The 24,673-nt window shown below is 47.7% G+C and overlaps 1 protein-coding gene and 1 long non-coding RNA gene across 5 annotated transcripts in view; both read left to right on the top strand.

The window, feature by feature from the left end:
- The window catches only part of LOC140400061 (uncharacterized), a 66,771-nt gene that overhangs the window by 40,375 nt on the left and 1,723 nt on the right, over nucleotides 1–24,673 (top strand). For all 4 annotated transcript variants that reach the window (XR_011938024.1, XR_011938021.1, XR_011938022.1 and 1 more), the window contains one exon: nucleotides 16,448–16,532. This is a non-coding gene — a long non-coding RNA (uncharacterized lncRNA). The remainder of the gene's footprint in view (nucleotides 1–16,447; nucleotides 16,533–24,673) is intronic.
- Nucleotides 706–1,205, top strand: LOC140400150 (histone H2B 7-like). The gene has a single exon (XM_072489619.1). The coding sequence runs from the start codon at nucleotides 765–767 to the stop codon at nucleotides 1,140–1,142; it is 378 nt and encodes a 125-aa protein (XP_072345720.1). The 5' UTR covers nucleotides 706–764; the 3' UTR covers nucleotides 1,143–1,205.

Genomic DNA, 24,673 nt, shown 5'->3' with positions numbered 1-24,673 from the left:
CCAAAGTCAGAGCAATGTGTCAATGAGGGGAATCTGACTGGCCAGAGTTTGTGGATGGGAGGGGGGGGCAGATGCTGCAATTGGTTACCTGAACCAACCAAACAGATGCAAATAAACGTCACAGCATTATAAATTCACCAATGGTGACTTGGTCTCTCACCCATCATTCATTAACATTGGTAAGTGATTTTCAATCAAAGATGGCTTTTGTTTCGGTGCAACATCGTGGGCCGAAGGGCCTGTACTGCGCTGTATTGTTCTATGTTCTATGTAAAAGCACGGCACAGGAACAGGCCCTTCGGCCCTCCAAGCCCGTGCCGACCATGATGCCCGTCTAATCTAAAATCTACACTTTCTGGGTCCGTATCCCTCTATTCCCTTCCTATTCATGTATTTGTCCATATGCCTCTTAAATGTCATTATCGTCCCTACTTCCACCACCTCTGGTAGCGCGTTCCAGGCACCCACTACCCTCTGTGTAAAAAACTTGCCTCGTACATCTCCTCTAAGCCTTGCCCATTGCACCTTAAACTGATGCCCCCTCATAATTGTCCCCTCTACCCTGGGGAAAAGCCTCTGAGTATCCATTCTGTCCATGCCCCTCATAATTTTGTAGACCTCTCAGGTCGCCCCCAACATCTGTCGTTCCAGTGAGAACAAACCGAGTTTACTCAATCGCTCCTCATAGCTAATGCGAGTTATTCTGGAAAAGAGCAGGTGTGTGGCAGTTCTCAGTTATTGTGTGTCTGCAGTTTGCTCTGACCATGGTTGAAGACAAGCAAGCTCCAGCTCCCAAGAAGGGCGCTAAGAAAACCCAGAAGAAGGTACCAGTAAAGGGCAACAAGAAGAGGAGACGAGCCAGGAAGGAGAGTTACTCCATCTACATCAACAAAGTGATGAAGCAGGTTCACCCCGACACCGGCATCTCCTCCAAGGCCATGAGCATCATGAACTCCTTCGTCAACGATATTTTCGAGCGCATCGCGGGTGAGGCTTCCCGCCTGGCCCATTACAACAAGCGCAGCACCATCAGCTCCCGGGAGGTCCAGACCGCCATGCGCCTGCAGCTGCCCGGGGAACTAGCCAAGCACGCCGTGTCGGAAGGGACAAAGGCGGTGACCAAGTACACCAGCTCCAAGTAAAACTGTTCTCAAACTCATCAAAACCCAACGGCTCTTTTAAGAGCCACCCACAATTTCTGGAAAGCAGCCAAACCATCGTTTTAAAATTCTTATTAGATTATGAATAGCCAAATCGGTTCAAATAGTGTTTCACTGGAACATAACATCCTGGGTGATGTCCAGTTATCGCCCGGTCGATCTTCGTGCCTTGAAAATAAGTCTCCTCATTTAGTGACTGCTCGGTGTCCCTGTGTCTTTGGTTTCTGACTTGGTCATATTCGGTCCCTGTCGCTAGATTTGGAGAGACAATAGAACTTCAAAACCTCCCTTTCAATTTGTGTTCAGGTTTCCAAAAACCTCCCTTTCTCTTTCAGGCTTCCTCAATAATCGATCAGTTTATTGAGAGCACACCAGTGTTGTGGGAAAACTCCATTTCAATACTGACACGAGCTCCAAATTGCTCACTCCACTTTTAACACTGAAGTAGTCTACAATATGGAATATTTTTAATAAGCTTTGTAGTTGGCTGTAAATTAGACATTCTGTCTGCGGCTGAGAGCGTTTTAAACAGCAGCCAGATTAAACTCGATTGGACTCCAGATTGTAAAAATCTGTGGAGACAGTTTCGGATTAAATGCCCCTTTTATAAATCCGAAACATTTCCACAGATTCTCCCAGACATGCTGAGTTTATCCAGCATTTCTCTTCAATTCACATTTGCAGCATCCGCATTATTTTGCTTTAATTCATTTTAGGTTTGTTCTTTTAGAGAAAAACCGAAATCAGAAACTGACAGATAAAGGGAAACTGTAGATTACGGAGAGAGAATCCAACAATCTTATACTCAGTGATTTAGTCTCGTTTTTACGGTCCCAATTCAATTTTCTCTGTTTTATCTTTTCGCGCTCTTTTAAGCTTTGAAATAAATATTCGGTTGGAATCTGAACATTTGGCGCCCAAACTTTCCGCCCTCAGCACCGTGGAGTCTCCTGATTGGTGCTTCAAACAGACATCTGATTGGTCAGTTTGTGCCAGGCTCCACAATGTTGTTCAGATAACCAATCAGCAATGTGTGCACCGCCATTCCTCCTGAAGCTATAAGAGAAGTGAATGTGGGCGGGTTTCCTCATTGTGTGAAAGTGTTTGTGAGATTGGGACAATGTCTGGAAGAGGAAAGACCGGCGGTAAAGCTCGGGCCAAGGCCAAGTCTCGCTCCTCCCGGGCTGGACTGCAGTTCCCGGTGGGTCGTGTTCACAGGCACCTGAGAAAGGGCAACTATGCCCAGCGTGTGGGGGCCGGAGCCCCGGTCTATCTGGCTGCTGTGCTCGAGTATCTGACCGCTGAAATCCTCGAGCTGGCCGGCAACGCGGCCCGGGACAACAAGAAGACCCGCATCATCCCCAGGCACCTGCAGCTGGCCGTCCGCAACGACGAGGAGCTCAACAAGCTGCTGGGAGGGGTGACCATCGCTCAGGGCGGGGTGCTGCCTAATATCCAGGCCGTGCTGCTGCCCAAGAAAAGCAGCGCTGGCGCCGGCAAGAAGTGAAGCGACCATTCTTTAATCTAATAACACAAAGGCTCTTTTCAGAGCCACTCACTTTATCTGAAAAAGAGCGAATTGTTTTGTGTCACTCAGATTCTGTTCTGCTACTTAATGTGTAGATGTTTCTGCAATAACTATCTGGGTTAATGTATGTGACTCGGAGCCATGAGACGAGAGAAACTCCATTGCAATGAAGCGTTAATTGTAACTTGGAGGCATTGGAATCACTAACAGGAGGTCGCAGCTTTTATTTGTCGATTGAGCGGCTCTGAACCAGCGCTGGGACCGGGAAGAATCCAATAACCCAAAGGCTCTTTCAGAGCCACCCACTCCCTCCGGACAAGGGTGACCTGTTGTCCATTCGCTGAATTCTGTCACTAAAGCTTCCGAATGCAGAGATACTGCCGATGATAATATTCTAAATTACCGCATCTCTACTGAGGGATTGGGTGTTGAAGCTCTTTTCCTGACAGACTTGGTGGCTCTTAAAAGAGCCTTTGTTGTTGTTGGTGCTGAATCCGGGCTTTAGGCGCGTTCCCCGCGGATGCGGCGGGCCAGTTGGATGTCTTTGGGCATGATGGTGACTCGCTTGGCGTGGATGGCGCACAGGTTGGTGTCCTCAAAGAGCCCCACCAGGTAAGCCTCGCTGGCCTCCTGTAGGGCCATGACGGCGGAGCTCTGGAAGCGCAGGTCTGTCTTGAAGTCCTGAGCGATCTCTCGCACCAGGCGCTGGAAGGGCAGTTTGCGGATCAGCAGCTCGGTGGATTTCTGGTAGCGGCGGATCTCCCTCAGAGCCACAGTGCCGGGTCTGTAGCGATGGGGCTTCTTCACTCCGCCCGTGGCTGGAGCGCTCTTGCGGGCCGCTTTGGTAGCCAGCTGTTTGCGAGGAGCTTTGCCTCCGGTCGATTTGCGCGCTGTCTGCTTGGTCCTGGCCATGATGTGAAACTGGGGGAAACGCACACGCTGAGAATGCTGGCGCCGCTCTCTCGCTGCCTATTTAAGACATTATAGTGACCGCCCACTTCTCCTCATTGGATGCAGCCCGATCCCGTGGACAAGTTTGAAAAGAGCGATGAGCGGCAAGGATATCAGGGCCCTGATTGGTGGACCTGCAACTGACAAACCATCAATTTCAAAAAGCCCGCCAATTTCACAGGGACCAGGAACGGATATTCGAGAAAACTGAAAGACTCAATCTCAAGTTGTAAATATCAAAAACTTCTCAATGATTCCTGGTCCCATTTTTGTCTCAGATTCGACCCACTGCCTGAGCACCCGGATTAAATTCAGATTCACTCCCTGATTGTTCTACAACAGACTGGGATAAAGCTCCTATTGAGGGGCGGAATTCTGTCTCATTTTTATCTGATCAGCGATATCGGTTCTTTCAATGCAAAGAGCGATAGATATTAAAGGGAAAATTGGCTGATTCGTTCAGCGACTGTTCTGGGGGAGATGGATGGAGGAGGCGGTGTTTACAGATCAGTTATGTAAACCGAGCTTCTGATCAAATCCTGACGCTGAACATTCATCTCCGAAAGTAGATTAATAAAATCCAGCAGGTACAATTTCACAGGGACAAGTAACGGATATTTGAGAAAATCAATCGCAAATTGGAAACATAAAAAACTTCTCGATGATTCCTGGTCCCTTTTTTGTCACATTCGATGCACAAAACTGTGCAGGTATTCATTCCCGCTCTCGTTACAATGTCAGTGTTCACTATGTGCGGTTACAGGTTTGACTTTGGAGAAAGGTTTTGTTTCAGACTGTACAGCACATCAATGTCGCCTTATAATGTGAAAAGAGAAATCAATGATAGGAAAGGAGTTCCTGTTATAACAGTACAAACTTTAACAAAATCGTGGTATCTCATTTATGACGCGTGAAACCAAGTCCTTACATTCCTTTATTATCCAGTCCGCCCCGACCTGACTGAGTCAGGGAGAGAGGCGGGGAGCGGACTGAGTGACAGACAGAGCAGTGAAATGTCTTTGATCATCCAGCTCCTCCTCCTGCCTGCTCCAACCCACATTTTATATTCCAAACAGAAGTGAAAAGAGGGCGCTGAACAACACGTACAAACTGCAACATCATACAGCAGCTTGTTAGAAACGCGGATCTATTAAATGCAGACTTGTCAGTAATATTCCCGCCCCAGTTCACTCCTTTCTAGAACCAGCCGAACTATCTGCTCCTATTTCAACTCCAGCTCCGATTCCACCCCCACAACTCCTCTCCCAGACGGGTTGGGAATTTTACTAACATCCCTTCCAGCTGATATAAAGTGTTTATGTTGTGAGGCGGGATTTCTCCGCCCTGTTACCTCTTTTACAGACTCCCCTGAATCTGTGAATAATGAAACTAACACAAACTGTGACTGTTCCCCCGGACACATCCCCGTTTAGGAAGAGGCAGCAACATCCCTGTGTTTTAGTGCAGAGTGGGGGGAGAGGCCCGGTGCAGAGCATGTCAGCGAGTGAGCGGCAATACGGGATTGACATTTCTGTCTGAAATCTGCTCCCAGCACCGGGACAGCGATTCATTGGTCAGGGGATCAGCTCTTTCCTGAGAGATGTGGGTGGCTCTGAGAAGAGCCTTTGGGTTCAGAGGTTTACAATTTGCTCGCCTTCTTTCACTTCTTTGCTGGTTTCTTAGCCGTTGCTGATTTGACTTTGGGCTTGGCCCTCGATTGGGTCGGATTTATTCTGCCCGTGGTCTTTTTCACAAGTGACTTTTTCTTCGGGGCTGCTTTCTTCACGCTCTTTTGGGGAGTTGCCGCCTTCTTGGTTGCTGGTTTCTTGGGAGATTTCTTGGCTGCTGGTTTCTTGGGAGATTTCTTGGCTGCTGGTTTCTTGGGAGATTTCTTGGCTGCTGGTTTCTTGGGAGATTTCTTGGCTGCTGGTTTCTTGGGAGATTTCTTGGCTGCTGGTTTTTTGAGAGATTTCTTGGCTGCTGTTTTCTTCACTGAAGGTTTCTCGCCTGCTCCGGTCTTTCTCACTTTCCCCCCGGTTGTCTTCTTAACGATCTTGAAGGAGCCGGTGGCGCCCGTGCCCTTGACCTGAGCCAAGCTGCCGTTGTCCACACTCCTCCTGACACTTTGCTTGATCTGGGCCCCCCGTTTATCCACATCAACCCCTTTGCTCCGCAGCGCCTTCTTTATGGCCTGTAAGGAAGCCCCCTTGCGATCGCCGCTTTCCGCCACAATCTGGAGGATCAGCTCGCCCAGCCCGGGACCTTCTTGTTTCTTCCGGGGAACCGCCTTCTGCTTCTTGACAGCCTTGACTGGGGCGGCTGGAGGAGCCGTTTCGGCGGCTGCACTATCGCTCATGTCCGAGACTCTGCACAAAATCTCTCCGTCAATGTGGGTGAGAAATGAAGCCTCTGGTGGCGGCACTGAGCAACTTAAAGGCAGCGAGCGGACGGGGCGGAGACAACCTGCTCTCAGCTCCAGGCTGCTGCTGCCTCTCTGTGTTTTTCTCTCGTCCCAAACTCTCCAATTCCACTCAAATTCCAGCTCCACAGTGTCCCAGGATAATTCCTTTCTGTCTCTCACACTCTCATGTTTGCTGTAGAAAAGGTTTCACGCGATTTGAAGGCTCCATTTTGCATTTAAACCCGTTTTACTGATGCACTGTTCGCGCTCTCTCACCCGATCGCTCTCATTTTCCCAACCTTTCCACAGAAACCTGGAAAGCAGCATCGAAACTGCCCTGAAATCCAACTTGGAAAAGTAGGAGGGGAACAGGGGGATTGTTGGAATGAAAAATATTTCCATTTAGTCCCAGAGGGATTGGGAGATCTCCTGGTCAGAGCGGACACACAAACACAGTTGGTTTCTCCTGTTTGGTCCGCCCCTTTCACACACTCTCTCTTCCACAATATTCACATCCACACACAAGATCTGGAAATGACATTTCCCAGGGCAGAATTCTCCCTCTTCTCAACAAACAAAGAAATGTACAGCACAGGAACAGGCCCTTCGGCCCTCCAAGCCCGTGCAGACCATGCTGCCCGACTAAACTACAATCTTCTACACTTCCTGGGTCCGTATCCTTCTATTCCCATCCTATTCATATATTTGTCAAGATGCCCCTTAAATGTCCCTATCGTCCCTGCTTCCACTACCTCCTCCGGTAGCGAGTTCCAGGCACCCACTGTGCTCTGTGTAAAAACACTTGCCTCGTACATCTACTCTAAACCTTGCCCCTCTCACCTTAAACCTATGCCCCCTAGTAATTAACCCCTCTACCCTGGGGAAAAGCCTCTGACTATCCACTCTGTCTATGCCCCTCATAATTTTGTATACCTCTATCAGGTCTCCCCTCAACCTCCTTCGTTCCAGTGAAAACAAACCGAGTTTATTCAATCGTTCCCCATAGCTAATGCCCTCCATACCAGGCAACATTCTGGTAAATCTCTTCTGCACCCTCTCTAAAGCCTCCACATCCTTCTGGTAGTGTGGCGACCAGAATTGAACACTATACTCCAAGTGTGGCCTAACTAAGGTTCTATACAGCTGCAACATGACTTGCCAATTCTTATACTCAATGCCCCGGCCAATGAAGGCAGGCATGCCGTATGCCTTCTTGACTACCTTCTCCACCTGTGTTGCCCCTTTCAATGACCTGTGGACCTGTACTCCTAGATCTCTTTGACTTTCAATACTCTTGAGGGTTCTACCATTCACTGTATATTCCCTACCTGCATTAGACCTTCCAAAATGCATTACCTCACATTTGTCCGGATTAAACTCCATCTGCCATCTCTCCGCCCAAGTCTCCAGACAATCTAAATCCTGCTGTATCCTCCGACAGTCCTCATCGCTATCCGCAATTCCACCAACGTTTGTGTCGTCTGCAAACTTACTAATCAGACCAGTTACATTTTCCTCCAAATCATTTATATATACTACAAAGAGCAAAGGTCCCAGCACTGATCCCTGTGGAACACCACTGGTCACAGCCCTCCAATTAGAAAAGCATCCCTCCATTGCTACTCTCTGCCTTATATGGCCTAGCCAGTTCTGTATCCACCTTGCCAGCTCACCCCTGATCCCGTGTGACTTCACCTTTTGTACTAGTCTACCATTAGGGACCTTGTCAAAGGCCTTACTGAAGTCCATATAGACAACATCTACTGCCCTACCTGCATCAATCATCTTAGTGACCTCCTCGAAAAACTCTATCAAGTTAGTGAGACACGACCTCCCCTTCACAAAACCGTGCTGCCTCTCACTAATACTTCCATTTGCTTCCAAATGGGAGTAGATCCTGTCTCGAAGAATTCTCTCCAGTAATTTCCCTACCACTGAAGTAAGGCTCACCGGCCTGTAGTTCCTGGGATTATCCTTGCTACCCTTCTTAAACAGAGGAACAACATTGTCTATTCTCAAGTCCTCCGGGACATCCCCTGAAGACAGCGAGGATCCAAAGATTTCTGTCAAGGCCTCAGCAATTTCCTCTCCAGCCTCCTTCAGTATTCTGGGGTAGATCCCATCAGGCCCTGGGGACTTACCTACCTTAATATTTTTTAAGACACCCAACACCTCGTCTTTTTGGATCACAATGTGACCCAGGCTACCTACACCCCCTTCTCCAGAACACTTGTTCCCAATCCGTGTCTTAATTACTGTTCAACTCTCTGAATTTTCTGCTCCCTATTTTCTGTTTACCTAAATACCCGGCAGCAGCCAGTCATATTTTAAAATCTAAATTCATTGATGACAAACCTCCCTTGAAGGTGAAAATACAATTGATCTCCTCTCTCTCAGTGGAGATTTTCCTGCTTGATGTGATCCTCCTGCACTGCCCGGTAACACTGAACTGCAAACTCAACAAGCAGGGATCCCCAGTTAACGAATAATCTCACCCCCTCTGAGAGTGGAGATTTTCACAGTGACACAGATTCTGACCATTCTGATCCAAACAGCAAATTTTAAAAATAAAGATGATCTGATCGACCAGGACTTCCTGTGTGGAGGAGGGACAGTGACCGTTTCACCCACAACACGGCAGCTGTGTTCACAGCGAGGGCCAGTGTTACAGGTGTTATCACTGTGTCCAGTGTTCACAGTGAGGGTCAGTGTTACACGTGTTATCACTGTGTCCAGTGTTCACAGCGAGTGCCAGTGTTACACGTGTTATCACTGTGTCCAGTGTTCACAGCGAGGGTCAGTGTTACATGTGTTATCACTGTGTCCAGTGTTCACAGTGAGGGCCAGTGTTACACATGTTATCATTGTGTCCAGTGATCAGAGTGAGGGCCAGTGTTACACGTGTTATCACTGCGTCCAGTGTTCACAGTGAGAGCCAGTGTTACATGTGTTATCACCATGTCCAGTGTTCACAGTGAGGGTCAGTGTTACACGTGTTATCACTGTGTCCAGTATTGACAGTGAGGGCCAGTGTTACACGTGTTATCACTGTGTCCACAACACACTGAATGACAGATTGAAAATGAGAGACAGAGAAAAATAGAGCGAGCGACATAGTAACGCAGCAATGTGGAGCGGGAGAGAGGGAGTGAGATACTCATATTGAAGTAGACAGATATTGAGGACAGAGACACATAAAGGAAACTAGAGAGAAACAGAGAGAGAGAGAACAATGGAACGAGTGGCACATAACACAGAGATGTAGAGCGGAAGAGAGGGAGTGAGATAATCATATTGAAGGAGAGAGACATTGAGACACTTAGACAGAGACAGAAAGGGAAGGAGAGAGAGACAGAGTGAGAGACAGAGAGAGAGAGACAGAGGGAGAGACAGAGAGAGGGACAGAGAGAGAGACACACAGGGAGACAAAGAGAGAGAGACACAGAGAGATAGAGAGTGCATAAGTCTGCAGCTCCTAATCGATGCGTGTATGTTTAATCTGAAGGGAAATAAAGTAAAGCGAAGATCCGGAACACATGGAACATGGACACAGAGGCTGATGAAAGATAATGGACAATCGTTTTCATCTCGGTTGGAACTTAACATTCATGCTCAATTATTTATCATGAAAACTTCTTAAAATTTGTGAACTGGAGTCATAAACATTAAATATATTCTCAACCTGACACAAAAGCAAATCAGTTTTCTATTATTCAAAAACCCCCAGCACAATCCAGCTCCATCACTGTGCCATAGACACTCTCGGTGCTTGATGAAGTTCATACTAATGTCATTGATGTAGCCCAGATGTTACAGATAAGAACACTCATAACTTAAGCAGAATGAAAAAGGTAGCTTCAGACATCAGGACCAGGTCTCATGCTTCAAGAAGAGACCTAAGCAATGACACACATTATAAGAAGTATGATTGGTAAACATGCAGACTTCTATATTAGACAAACTGAATAAGAATTTTAAAATCCAGCTTTGACAATATGTCATGGTGCCTATTGCAGAGAAAGTGCAGTAAGCTGCTCAGAACAGGATGTCAGTTATTCAAGTGGAGACTGGAGAAGTTTACAACTGGAGCTGAATTCTTTGACAAGAGTATTAGATTAGTTCAGAGATTGTGTTGAGCATGGGAGCTCAATAAGGAAGCTTTTAATGTTTCCCCCCAGTACAATATGTCCCACACCAACACAAGGAGATACCTTGATACATTTGGTATTGAAATATTGAGTCAGATGTGCTTCATTTTCTAACGGAAAGAGTGGAATTCAATCAAAACTATCATAATATAATGGAATTATGTAAACTGGGAATGTGTAAAGCTGGGAATTTGGTACAACCAGAGGAGAGTGTAAAGCCAGGGGTGTAAGTGTGTTAATGAGGGGAGTGTGGAAAATGAGGTGATTGTGCAATATCGATGTCTGTAAACCTGGAGGCTGTAAAATCAGGGGTGTGTTTGAGTGGATTGTGACAAAGAAGGAAAACACAATGTGGGCATGTATAAATCAGTGGCGTTTAAATCCAGGAGTGTGTAAAATTAGTGTGAGTGTAAACCAGGAGTGTGGGCATATCAAATAGTGTGTAAACCTGTGCACAAAAGTAGGTGAATGTGCAAAACAAGGTGAGTGTGGAAAGCCACACATAACAAATGAGTAGATAAAGCAGGTAGTGTGTCAGCCAGGGAAGTGTACGCACACAGGGGAGTGTATGGATCCAATGGAGTATACACTGTGTAAAGCAAGAAGTGTGCAAAACCAGTGGATGGTTTAAACCAGTTGAGTGTGTGAAATCAGGGGAGCGGCAAACCAGGGGAGTGTGTAAACCAGGGTGGTGTGTAACATCTTCGCTGTATCCAAACCCATAGAGTGTGTAAATCAGGGGAGTGTAAACCAGGGTGTGTGTAAAATCTTTGCTGTATCCAAACCCATAGAGTGTGTAAACCAGGGGAGTGTGTAAACCAGGGTGTGTGTAAGATCTTTGCTGTATCCAAACCCATAGAGTGTGTAAATCAGGAGAGTGTGTAAACCAGGGGAGAGTTAAACCACAAGAGTGTGGGAACCAGGGGAATGTGTAATTAGGGCAGTGTGTAAATCAGGGGAGTGTGTAATACAGGGGAGTGTGTAAACAGGGCAGTGTGCAAACCGGGGGAGGGGGGTTGTAACCAAATAATGTGCAATTCGAGGCTGCGTATAAATCGGGCGAGTGTGTAAAAGATGGTGCTTGGGAAAACTGCCGTGAACCAGGAGAGTGAGCAAACCAGGAGAGTGAGTAAAACAGGGGAGTGAGTGAACCAGGAGAGTGAGTGAACCAGGAGAGTGAGTGAACCAGGAGAGTGAGTGAACCAGGAGAGTGAGTGAACCAGGAGAGTGAGCAAACCAGGAGAGTGAGTAAAACAGGGGAGTGAGTAAAACAGGGGAGTGAGTGAACCAGGAGAGTGAGTGAACCAGGAGAGTGAGTAAACCGGGGGAGTGAGTAAACCAGGGGAGCGAGTAAACCAGGAGAGTGAGTGAACTAGGAGAGTGAATTATCCAGAGGAGTGAGTGAACCAGGAGAGTGAGTGAATCAGGAGAGTGAGTAAAACAGGGCAGTGAGTAAACCAGGGGAGTGAGTGAACCAGGAGAGTGAGTGAACCAGGAGAATGAGTGAACCAGGAGAGTGAGTGAACCAGGAGAGTGAGTGAACCAGGAGAGTGAGTGAACCAGGAGAGTGAGTGAACCAGGAGAGTGAGTGAACCAGGAGAGTGAGTGAACCAGGAGAGTGAGTGAACCAGGGGAGTGAGTGAACCAGGGGAGTGAGTGAACCAGGGGAGTGAGTGAACCAGGGGAGTGAGTGAACCAGGAGAGTGAGTGAACCAGGAGAGTGAGTGAACCAGGAGAGTGAGTGAACCAGGAGAGTGAGTGAACCAGGAGAGTGAGTGAACCAGGAGAGTGAGTGAACCAGGAGAGTGAGTGAACCAGGAGAGTGAGTGAACCAGGAGAGTGAGTGAACCAGGGGAGTGAGTGAACCAGGAGAGTGAGTGAACCAGGGCAGTGAGTGAACCAGGAGAGTGAGTGAACCAGGAGAGTGATTGAACCAGGGGAGTGAGTGAACCAGGAGAGTGAGTGAACCAGGAGAGTGAGAGAACCAGGAGAGTGAGTGAACCAGGGGAGTGAGTGGACCAGGGGAGTGAGTGGACCAGGAGAGTGAGTGGACCAGGAGAGTGAGTGGACCAGGAGAGTGAGTGGACCAGGGGAGTGAGTGAACCAGGGGAGTGAGTGAACCAGGGGAGTGAGAGAACCAGGGGAGTGAGTGGACCAGGAGAGTGAGTGAACCAGGGGAGTGAGTGAACCAGGAGAGTGAGTGAACCAGGGGAGTGAGTGAACCAGGGGAGTGAGTGAACCAGGAGAGTGAGTGCAGCAGGAGAGTGAGTGAACCAGGAGAGTGAGTGAAGCAAGAGAGTGAGTGAACCAGGAGAGTGAGTGAACCAGGAGAGTGAGTGAACCAGGAGAGTGAGTGAACCCGGGGAGTGAGTAAACCAGGAGAGTGAGTAAACCAGGAGAGTGAGTGGGCCAGGAGAGTGAGCAAACCAGGAGAGTGAGTAAAACAGGGGAGTGAGTAAAACAGGGGAGTGAGTGAACCAGGAGAGTGAGTAAACCAGAGGAGTGAGTAAACCAGGGGAGTGAGTAAACCAGGGGAGTGAGTAAACCAGGAGAGTGAGTAAACCAGGGGTGTGAGTGAAACAGGGGAGTGAGTGAACCAGGAGAGTGAGTGAACCAGGAGAGTGAGTGAACCAGGAGAGTGAGTGGACCAGGAGAGTGAGAGGACCAGGGGAGTGAGTAAACCAGGGGAGTGAGTAAACCAGGGGAGTGAGTAAACCAGGAGAGTGAGTAAACCAGGAGAGTGAGTAAACCAGGGGAGTGAGTGAACCAGGGGAGTGAGTGAACCAGGGGGGTGAGTGAACCAGGGGGGTGAGTGAACCAGGGGGGTGAGTGAACCAGGGGGGTGAGTGAACCAGGGCGGTGAGTGAACCGGGGGAGTGAGTGAACCGGGGGAGTGAGTGAACCGGGGGAGTGAGTGAACCGGGGGAGTGAGTGAACCGGGGGAGTGAGTGAACCGGGGGAGTGAGTGAACCGGGGGAGTGAGTGAACCGGGGGAGTGAGTGAACCGGGGGAGTGAGTGAACCGGGGGAGTGAGTGAACCGGGGGAGTGAGTGAACCAGGGGAGTGAGTGAACCAGGAGAGTGAGTAAACCAGGGGAGTGAGTAAACCAGGGGAGTGAGTAAACCAGGAGAGTGAGTAAACCAGGGGTGTGAGTGAAACAGGGGAGTGAGTGAACCAGGAGAGTGAGTGAACCAGGAGAGTGAGTGAACCAGGAGAGTGAGTGGACCAGGAGAGTGAGAGGACCAGGGGAGTGAGTAAACCAGGGGAGTGAGTAAACCAGGGGAGTGAGTAAACCAGGAGAGTGAGTAAACCAGGAGAGTGAGTAAACCAGGGGAGTGAGTGAACCAGGGGAGTGAGTGAACCAGGGGGGTGAGTGAACCAGGGGGGTGAGTGAACCAGGGGGGTGAGTGAACCAGGGGGGTGAGTGAACCAGGGCGGTGAGTGAACCGGGGGAGTGAGTGAACCGGGGGAGTGAGTGAACCGGGGGAGTGAGTGAACCGGGGGAGTGAGTGAACCGGGGGAGTGAGTGAACCGGGGGAGTGAGTGAACCGGGGGAGTGAGTGAACCGGGGGAGTGAGTGAACCGGGGGAGTGAGTGAACCGGGGGAGTGAGTGAACCGGGGGAGTGAGTGAACCGGGGGAGTGAGTGAACCGGGGGAGTGAGTGAACCGGGGGAGTGAGTGAACCGGGGGAGTGAGTGAACCGGGGGAGTGAGTGTACCGGGGGAGTGAGTGAACCAGGGGAGTGAGTGAACCAGGAGAGTGAGTGAACCGGGGGAGTGAGTAAACCTGGAGAGCGAGTGAACCAGGGGAGTGAATACATTTGGAGGGGGAACATTGGTTTCACTGCTGCCTCACTGTGCCAGGGATCCTGGTTCAATTCCAGCGTTGGGTGACTGTCTGTGTGGAGTTTGCATATTCTGCCTGTGTCTGTGTAGATTTCCTCCGGGTGCTCTGTTTTTCTCGTACAAGCCAAAGATGTGCAGGTGAGATGGATTGGCGATGCTGAATGACCGCTTTGTATCCAAAGGTGTGTAGATTACGTAGGGATCCAGATTTATGGTGGTCGGGTGGGGAGTGGTCCTAGGTGGGCTGCTCTTTCTGAGTGTCGGTGCAGACTCGATGGGCCAGATTGCCTCCTTCTGCACTGTGGTAATTCTATGGTTCAGTGGAAAATGAAGTAAATCAGTGGAAAGGTAGTTTGCAGAAAGTGTGAGTTTGAGGGGCTGAGTGACAGTGTAATAACAAACAAGCTGCAGGCAATGACTGCAAATTGAATCTCTCATTGGGACAAGCACACAGCTACAAAAGGTGATTGGTTGAGCCCGAGGGCGCAGGGCCATTTGCAGCCACACACACAGTCCCCCAACAAGGGCTCTATCGGAGGTTTTGCTCCACATGTGATGACTATGAAATGGGGAATGTTCCCATTGATTCTCAATGCGGGATTGCTGCGGGGATGTGCGCATGCCCGGTGTAACCCCGCCCCTGCTAGTCGCGATGTGGAGATGCCGGCGTTGGACTGGGGTGAGCACAGTACGAAGTCTTACAACACCAGGTTAAAGTCCAACAGGTTTGTTTCGATGTCACTAGCTTTCGGAGCGCTGCTCCTTCCTCAGGTGAATGAAGAGGTATGTTCCAGAAACATATATATAGACAGATTCAAAGATGCCAGACAATGCTTCGAATGCGAGCATTAGCAGGTGATTAAATCTTTACAGATCCAGAGATGGGGTAACCCCAGGTTAAGGAGGTGTGAATTGTGTCAAGCCAGGACTGTTGGTAGGATTTTGCAGGCCAGGTGGTGGGGGATGAATGTACAAAGAACAAAGAACAAAGAAATGTACAGCACAGGAACAGGCCCTTCGGCCCTCCAAGCCCGTGCAGACCATGCTGCCCGACTAAACTACAATCTTCTACACTTCCTGGGTCCGTATCCTTCTATTCCCATCCTATTCATATATTTGTCAAGATGCCCCTTAAATGTCCCTATCGTCCCTGCCTCCACTACCTCCTCCGGTAGTGAGTTCCAGGCACCCACTACCCTCTGCGTAAAAAACTTGCCTCGTACATCTACTCTAAAATTTGCCCCTCTCACCTTAAACCTAATAATACCTGGGATTCATGTCGCATTACATTCATCCCCAAACATCTGGCCTGCGAAATCCTACCAACTGTCCTGGTTTGAGACAATTCACACCTCCTTAACCTGGGGTTACCCCATCTCTGGATCTGTAAAGATTTAATCACCTGCTAATGGTCACATTCGAAGCATTGTCTGGCATCTTTGAATCTGTCTCTATATATATTTCTGGAACATAACTCTTCATTCACCTGAAGAAGGAGCAGTGCTCTGAAAGCTAGTGACATTGAAACAAACCTGTTGGACTTTAACCTGGTGTTGTCAGACTTCTTACTGTGCTCACCCCAGTCCAACGCCGGCATCTCCACATCATTCTGAGATTGGGAGCGCATGCGCAGCCCCTCCCCCACACACTCCATTTGGTCAGTGAGTGGAATCGCTTTGTTGAAACTGAGTTAAATGTCAATGTCAGGGCCCAGGTCAGCGAGGAAACAGCGTTCTCATTGCAGCAGCACATCCATTTGGGAGTGTGAGCAAAGAGGCTCAGAGATCATTACTGACTCGGGGGAGTTCAGGGAGAATCGGGGGCTGTTTGCAAGAGGCTTAGCGGAGCACGATCTTGTTCCGGGACTTGGAGTGAGCAGGGGGAAGGGAGAGCTCTTTCTGGGCCTGGCTTATTTGTCTGATTCTGGGTTAGGATTTGGAGAGAATTTTCTTTCTTTTACTGATTGGGGGCAGCAAGGTAGCATAGTGGTTAGCACGGCTGCTTCGCTGCTCTATGGTACCAGGTTCAATTTCCAGGCTTGTGTTGCTATCTGCGGAGTCTGCACGCTCTCCCCGTATCTGCGTGGGTTTCCTCCGGGTGCTCCGGTTTCCTCCCACAGTCCTAAGATGTGCAGGTTAGGTGGATTGGCCCGAATAAATTGCACTTAATGTCCAAAAAGGTTAGGTGGGGTTACTGGGTTAGGGTGGAGGCATGGGTTACTGGGTTAGGGTGGAGGCATGGAATTCTGGGTTAGGGTGGAGGCGTGAGATGCTCTTTACAAAGATGGACCCGATGGACCAAATGGCCTCCTTCTGCACTGTAAATTCTGTGATTATCAGTTGAAAGAATAGATTGATTTATCATTGGCCTCATTTGACCCTGATTTACAAGAGATATGCTTTCTTCCCCCTAGTTCAACAGATGAAGAGATGAGTTCCAAGAACAAGATGATGATTCCTCAGCAAAATGTATGAGTCGCCGTCTCCTTCTAACTGACAGTAAGTACAATATTAATCCAACATTGCAGAGACACAGACACAACATCATCTCCACCGTCACAGAGAAAAGAAGCAGTCAGACTCACATTGACCTCAAGTCCCAGATAAACACACTCGCACGACTGTCACACACACTTACACTCTCTCTCACACACAGATGTTCCCTCGCACACACACTCACAGACTCTCTCTCACACACACTCAGTCACTCTCACTCACACACATACCAGTCACTGAGCAGTAAGCAGTTAAATAAGTTTTATATATCACAGATACATAGTGAGGGTAAAACTCACAAACACCTGTAAGTGTAAATTATGTGTTATTTATCACAAATACATAGTGAGGGTAAAACTCACACACACACCTGTAAGAGGAAAATATGTGTTATATATGACAGATACATAGTAAGGGTAAAACACACACACACCTGTAAGAGTAAAATATGTGTTATATATCACAGATACATAGTGAGGGTAAAACACACACACAGACCTGTACGAGAAAAATATGTGTTATATATCACAGATACATAGTGCGGGTAAATCACACACACACCTGTAAGAGTAAAATATGTGTTATATATCACAGATACATAGTGAGGGTAAAACACACACACACCTGTAAGAGTAAAATATGTGTTATATATCACAGATACATAGTGAGGGTAAAACACACACACACCTGTAAGAGTTAAATAAGTTTTATATATCACAGATACATAGTGAGGGTAAAACTCACACACACCTGCAATAGTAAAATATGTGTTATATGTAACAGATACATAGTGAGGGTAAAACACACACACACCAGTAAGAGTAAATTATGTGTTATATATCACAAATACATAGTGAGGGTAAAACTCACACACACACCTGTAAGAGGAAAATATGTGTTATATATCACAGATACATAGTGAGGGTAAAACACACACACACACCTGTAAGAGTAAAATATGTGTTATATATCATTGATACATAGTGAGGGTAAAACTCACACACACCTGTAAGAGTAAAATATGTGTTATATATCACAGATACATAGTGAGGGTAAAACACACACACACCTGTGAGAGTAAATTATGTGTTATATATCACAGATACATAGTGAGGGTAAAACTCACACACACTGTAAGAGTAAAATATGTGTTATATATCACAGATACATAGTGACGGTAAAACTCACACACACACCTGAAAGAGTAAAATCTGTGTTATATATCACAGATACATAGTGAGGGTAAAACACACACACACACCTGTAAGAGTAAAATATGTGTTATATATCACAGATACATAGTGAGGGTAAAACACACACACCTTTAAGAGTAAAATATGTGTTATATATCACAGATACATAGTGAGGGTAAAACACACACACAGACCTGTACGAGAAAAATATGTGTTATATATCACAGATACATAGTGCGGGTAAATCACACACACACCTGTAAGAGTAAAATATGTGTTATATATCACAGATACATAGTGAGGGTAAAACACACACACAGACCTGTAAGAGTAAAATATGTGTTATATATCACAGATACATAGTGAGGGTAAAACACACACCTGTAAGAGTAAAATATGTTTTATATATCACAGATACATAGTGAGGGTAAAACACACACACACCTGTAAGAGTAAAATATGTGACTGAACAGGTAGACAAGGGTAGAGCAGTTGATGTGGTGTATATGGATTTCAGCAAAGCGTTTGATAAGGTTCCCCACGGTAGGCTATTGCAAAAAATACGGAGGCTGGGGATTGAGGGTGATTTAGAGATGTGGATCAGAAATTGGCTAGCTGAAAGAAGACAGAGGGTGGTGGTTGATGGGAAATGTTCAGAATGGAGTACAGTCACAAGTGGAGTACCACAAGGATCTGTTCTGGGGCCGTTGCTGTTTGTCATTTTTATCAATGACCTAGAGGAAGGCGCAGAAGGGTGGGTGAGTAAATTTGCAGACGATACTAAAGTCGGTGGTGTTGTCGATAGTGTGGAAGGATGTAGCAGGTTACAGAGGGATATAGATAAGCTGCAGAGCTGGGCTGAGAGGTGGCAAATGGAGTTTAATGTAGAGAAGTGTGAGGTGATTCACTTTGGAAGGAATAACAGGAATGCAGAATATTTGGCTAATGGTAAAGTTCTTGAAAGTGTGGATGAGCAGAGAGATCTAGGTGTCCATGTCCATAGATCCCTGAAAGTTGCCACCCAGGTTGATAGGGTTGTGAAGAAGGCCTATGGAGTGTTGGCCTTTATTGGTAGAGGGATTGAGTTCCGGAGTCGGGAGGTCATGTTGCAGCTGTACAGAACTCTGGAATGGCCGCATTTGGAGTATTGCGTACAGTTCTGGTCACCGCATTATAGGAAGGACTTTGGAGCGGGTGCAGAGGAGATTTACCAGGATGTTGCCTGGTATGGAGGGAAAATCTTATGAGGAAAGGCTGATGGACTTGAGGTTGTTTTCGTTGGAGAGAAGAAGGTTAAGAGGAGACTTAATAGAGGCATACAAAATGATCAGGGGGTTGGATAGGGTGGACAGTGAGAGCCTTCTCCCGCGGATGGATATGGCTGGCACGAGGGGACATAACTTTAAACTGAGGGGTAATAGATATAGGACAGAGGTCAGAGGTAGGTTCTTTACGCAAAGAGTCGTGAGGCCGTGGAATGCCCTACCTGCTACAGTAGTGAACCCGCCAACATTGAGGGCATTTAAAAGTTTATTGGATAAACATACGGATGATAATGGCATAGTGTAGGTTAGTTTGGCTTTTGTTTCGGTGCAACATCGTGGGCCGAAGGGCCTGTACTGCGCTGTATTGTTCTATGTTCTATGTTCTATGTGTTATATATCACAGGGTGAGGGTAAAATACACACACACCTGTAAGAGTAAAATATGTGTTATATATCAAAGAGAGACAGTGAGGTTAAAACACACACGCACACCTGTAAGAGTAAAATATGTGTTATATATCACAGATACATAGTGAGGGTAAAACACACACACACCTGTAAGAGTAAAGTATGTGTTATATATCACAGATACATAGTGAGGGTAAAACTCACATTCTCTCACTTACACACTCTCACTCACCAGTACCTGAGCAGTAAGCAGTAAAAGCTGTTATACATCACAGAGAGACAGCGACAATAAACACACACACACTCACTCATATACTCACACACACACTCCCAAACACTGTCTCACTCACACACACACTCCCAAACACACTGTCTCACTCACACACACACTCCCAAACACACTGTCTCACTCACACACACACTCCCAAACACACTGTCTCACTCACACACACACTCCCAAACACACTGTCTCACTCACACACACACTCCCAAACACACTGTCTCACTCACACACACACTCCCAAACACACTGTCTCACTCACAAACACACTCCCAAACACACTGTCTCACCCACACACACACTCCCAAAAACACTGTCTCACTCACACACACACTCCCAAACACACTGTCTCACTCACACACACACTCCCAAACACACTGTCTCACTCACACACACACTCCCAAACACACTGTCTCACTCACACACACACTCCCAAACACACTGTCTCACTCACAAACACTCCCAAACACACTGTCTCACTCACACACACACTCCCAACACACTGTCTCACTCACACACACACTCCCAAACACACTGTCTCACTCACACACACACTCCCAAACACTGTCTCACTCACACACACACTCCCAAACACTGTCTCACTCACAAACACACTCCCAAACACACTGTCTCACTCACACACACACTCCCAAACACACTGGCTCACTCCCACACACACTCCCAAACACACTGTTTCACTTCCAAACACACTGTCTCACTCACACACACACTCCCAAACACACTGTCTCACTCACACACACTCTCCCAAACACACGGTCTCACTCACACACACACTCACAAACACACTGTCTCACTCACACACACACTCACAAACACACTGGCTCACTCCCACACACACTCCCAAACACACTGTCTCACTCACACACACACTCCCAAACACACTGTCTCACTCACACACACACTCCCAAACACACTGTCTCACTCACACACACACTCCCAAACACACTGTCTCACTCACACACACACTCCCAAACACACTGTCTCACTCACACACACACTCCCAAACACACTGTCTCACTCCCAAACACACTGTCTCACTCACACACACACTCACAAACACATTGTCTCACTCACACACACACTCCCAAACACACTGGCTCACTCCCACACACACTCCCAACCACACTGTCTCACTCACACACACACTCCCAAACACACTGGCTCAGTCCCACACACACTCCCAAACACACTGTCTCACTCCCAAACACACTGTCTCACTCACACACACACTCCCAAACACACTGTCTCACTCACACACACACTCCCAAACACACTGTCTCACTCACACACACACTCCCAAACACACTGTCTCACTCCCAAACACACTGTGTCACTCACACACACACTCACAAACACACTGGCTCACTCACACACACACTCCCAAACACACTGGCTCACTCCCACACACACTCCCAAACACACTGTCTCACTCACACACACACTCCCAAACACTGTCTCACTCACAAACACACTCCCAAACACACTGTCTCACTCACACACACACTCCCAAACACACTGGCTCACTCACACACACACTCCCAAACACACTGGCTCACTCCCACACACACTCCCAAACACACTGGCTCACTCCCACACACACTCCCAAACACACTGTCTCACTCACAAACACACTCCCAAACACACTGTCTCACTCACACGCACACTCCCAAACACACTGTCTCACTCACACACACACTGTCTCACTCACACACACACTCCCAAACACACTGTCTCACTCACAAACACACTCCCAAACACACTGTCTCACTCACACACACACTGTCTCACTCCCAAACACACTGTCTCACTCACACACACACTCCCAAACACACTGACTCACTCACACACACACTCCCAAACACACTGTCTCACTCACACACACACTCCCAAACACACTGTCTCACTCACACACACACTCCCAAACACACTGTCTCACTCACACACACACTCCCAAACACACTGTCTCACTCACACACACACTCCCAAACACACTGTCTCACTCACACACACACTCCCAAACACACTGTCTCACTCACACACACACTCCCAAACACACTGTCTCACTCACACACACACTCCCAAACGCACTGCCTCACTCACACACCCACTCCCAAACACACTGTCTCACTCACAAACACACTCCCAAACACACTGTCTCACTCACACACAAACTGTCTCACTCACACACCCACACAGCAGTAAGCAGTAAAATATTCATTATATATCACAGAGAGACAGTGAGGTTAACACATACACACAGATATGACTCTATCTTATAATAATCTTTATTGTCACAAGTAGGCTTACATTAACACTGCAATGAAGTTTCTGTGAAAAGCCCCCAGTCGCCACATTCTGGCGCCTGTTTATGTACAGGGAGGGAGAATTCAGAATGTCCAAATTACCTAACAGCTCGTCTTTCGGGACAATCGACCTATGAGTGTGTGTAGTATCCTCTGTGATAGTAACCACTGTCTCTCTGTGATATATATTGAATATTCTACTGCTTATTGCTCAGTTACTGGCGTGTGAGAGAGAGTGTGAGTGTGTTTACCCTCACTGTCTCTGTGCTATATAACTCGTATTTCACTCTCTCTCACACATTCTCTCTCACACACACTCATACACTCTCTCATTCACACACACACACCAGTAACTGAGTGGTAAATTATGCTTTATCTTTCACAGAGGGACAATGAGAGACAGTGTGACACACACTCACTATTTCTCTGGCAAACACTAACTCTCACACACACTCACACACACTCACTCTCTCACACTCCTAGTCCCTCTCTCTCAGACTGCCTCACACATGGAAACACCAGTCACTGAGCAGTAAGCAGTTCAATATGTGTTATATATCGCAGAGGGACAGTGAGGGTAAAACACACTCTCGCCACTCTCACAGTTAAGTAACTGAGCAGTAAGCAGTAAAATATATTATATATGATAGCCAGACAGTGAGGATAAACACACTCGCACACCAGTAACTGAGCAGTAAAATATGTGTGAAATATCACAGAGACAATGAAGGTAAAACACACACACACTCACGCAGACTATTTCTCACACTCGTACACTCTTGCAGACATAGTGACACATTCCCTTGCACACATTTCCTCACACACACTCACATATTCACAAACTTTGATATTCACACACTCTTTGACACAACAGTAACTGAGCAGTACACAGTAAAATATGCATCATATATCACAGAGACCGTGATGGTAAAACACACTCTCTCTCTCTCACACACACCCCAGTAACAGAGCAGCAAGAGTAAAATATGTGTTACATATCAAAGAGTGACAATGTAAAATACAGAGGCTCACTCGCTCACACACGCACTCTCTCACACACCCACTCTCTCTCTCACAAACGCACTCTCACACACACCCACTCTCTCACAAACACACTCACACACACATCCACTCTCTCTCTCTCACACACACACACTCTCTCACACACCCACTCTCTCTCTCACACACCAACTCTCTCACTCACACACACATCCACCCACTCTCTCTCACACACACACACTCTCTCACACACCCACTCTCTCTCACACACACCCACTCTCTCACACACCCACTCTCTCATACACACCGACTCTCTCTCACACACACACACACTCTCTCACATGCACCCACTCTCTCTCACACGCACCCACTCTCTCTCACATGCACCCACTCTCTCTCACACGCACCCACTCTCTCTCTCACACACCCACTCTCTCTCTCACACACCCACTCTCTCTCTCACACACCCACTCTCTCTCACACACACCCACTCTCTCTCACACACACCCACTCTCTCTCACACACACACACTCTCTCACACACACACACACACACACTCTCTCACACACACCCACTCTCTCACACACACCCACTCTCTCTTGCACACATGCACTCTCACACACACCCACTCTCTCACAAACACACTCACACACACATCCACTCTCTCTCACACACACACACTCTCTCTCTCTCACACACCCATTCTCTTTCACACGCACCCACTCTCTCTCACACAGACCCACTCTCTCTCACACACACCCACTCTCTCTCACACACACCCACTCTCTCTCACACACACCCACTCTCTCTCACACACACACACTCTCTCTCACACACAACCACTCTCTCACACACAACCACTCTCTCTCGCACACACACACTCTCTCTCACACACACCCACTCTCTCTCACACACACCCACTCTCTCTCTCACACACCCACTCTCTCTCACACACACCCACTCTCTCTCACACACACACACTCTCTCTCACACACAACCACTCTCTCACACACAATCACTCTCTCTCGCACACACCCACTCTCTCTCACACACCCACTCTCTTTCACACACACCCACTCTCTCTCACACACACCCACTCTCTCTCACACACACACACTCTCTCTCACACACACCCACTCTCTCTCGCACAGACCCACTCTCTCTCACACACACCCACTCTCTCTCACACACACACCCACTCTCTCTCTCTCACACACACACCCACTCTCTCTCTCACAGAGCCACTCTCTCTCACACACACCCACTCTCTCTCACACACACCCACTCTCTCTCACACACACACACACTCTCTCTCACACACAACCACTCTCCCTCACACACACCCACTCTCTCTCACACACACCCACCATTTCCACTCGCCTTTAATGTGACAGGTGGGCCTGCTCGGTCCCCACGATCTCACTTGCTTTGTTATTCAATGTTACATTTCTGATAATGACTCCAGCTGATGATTTAAGATCTCACTGCATCCACTGAAAAAAATACAAAGGTTTGTCCTGGAACTCGCCCTGCTTACTCTTCAAATGTCTTTGACATTTTGAGGGTTTTAAACTTTCACTTGCCAGTAATTCACGACATGCAACACCCATGAAATTTGACTCCTGATTGCAGTGGCTCAATTTATAAACCCACCCCTCAAATAATCATCATTGTG

The sequence above is a fragment of the Scyliorhinus torazame genome, chromosome 24, assembly GCF_047496885.1.
Source record: "Scyliorhinus torazame isolate Kashiwa2021f chromosome 24, sScyTor2.1, whole genome shotgun sequence".
Classification (NCBI taxonomy): Eukaryota; Metazoa; Chordata; class Chondrichthyes; order Carcharhiniformes; family Scyliorhinidae; genus Scyliorhinus; species Scyliorhinus torazame.
The sequence above is the reverse complement of the archived record's forward strand: the minus strand, read 5'-3'. Positions and strand labels throughout refer to the sequence as shown.

Coding starts and splice junctions, on each gene's coding strand:
- LOC140400150 (XM_072489619.1), top strand. CDS start 765: ATGGTTGAAGACAAGCAAGCTCCAGCTCCCAAGAAGGGCGCTAAGAAA.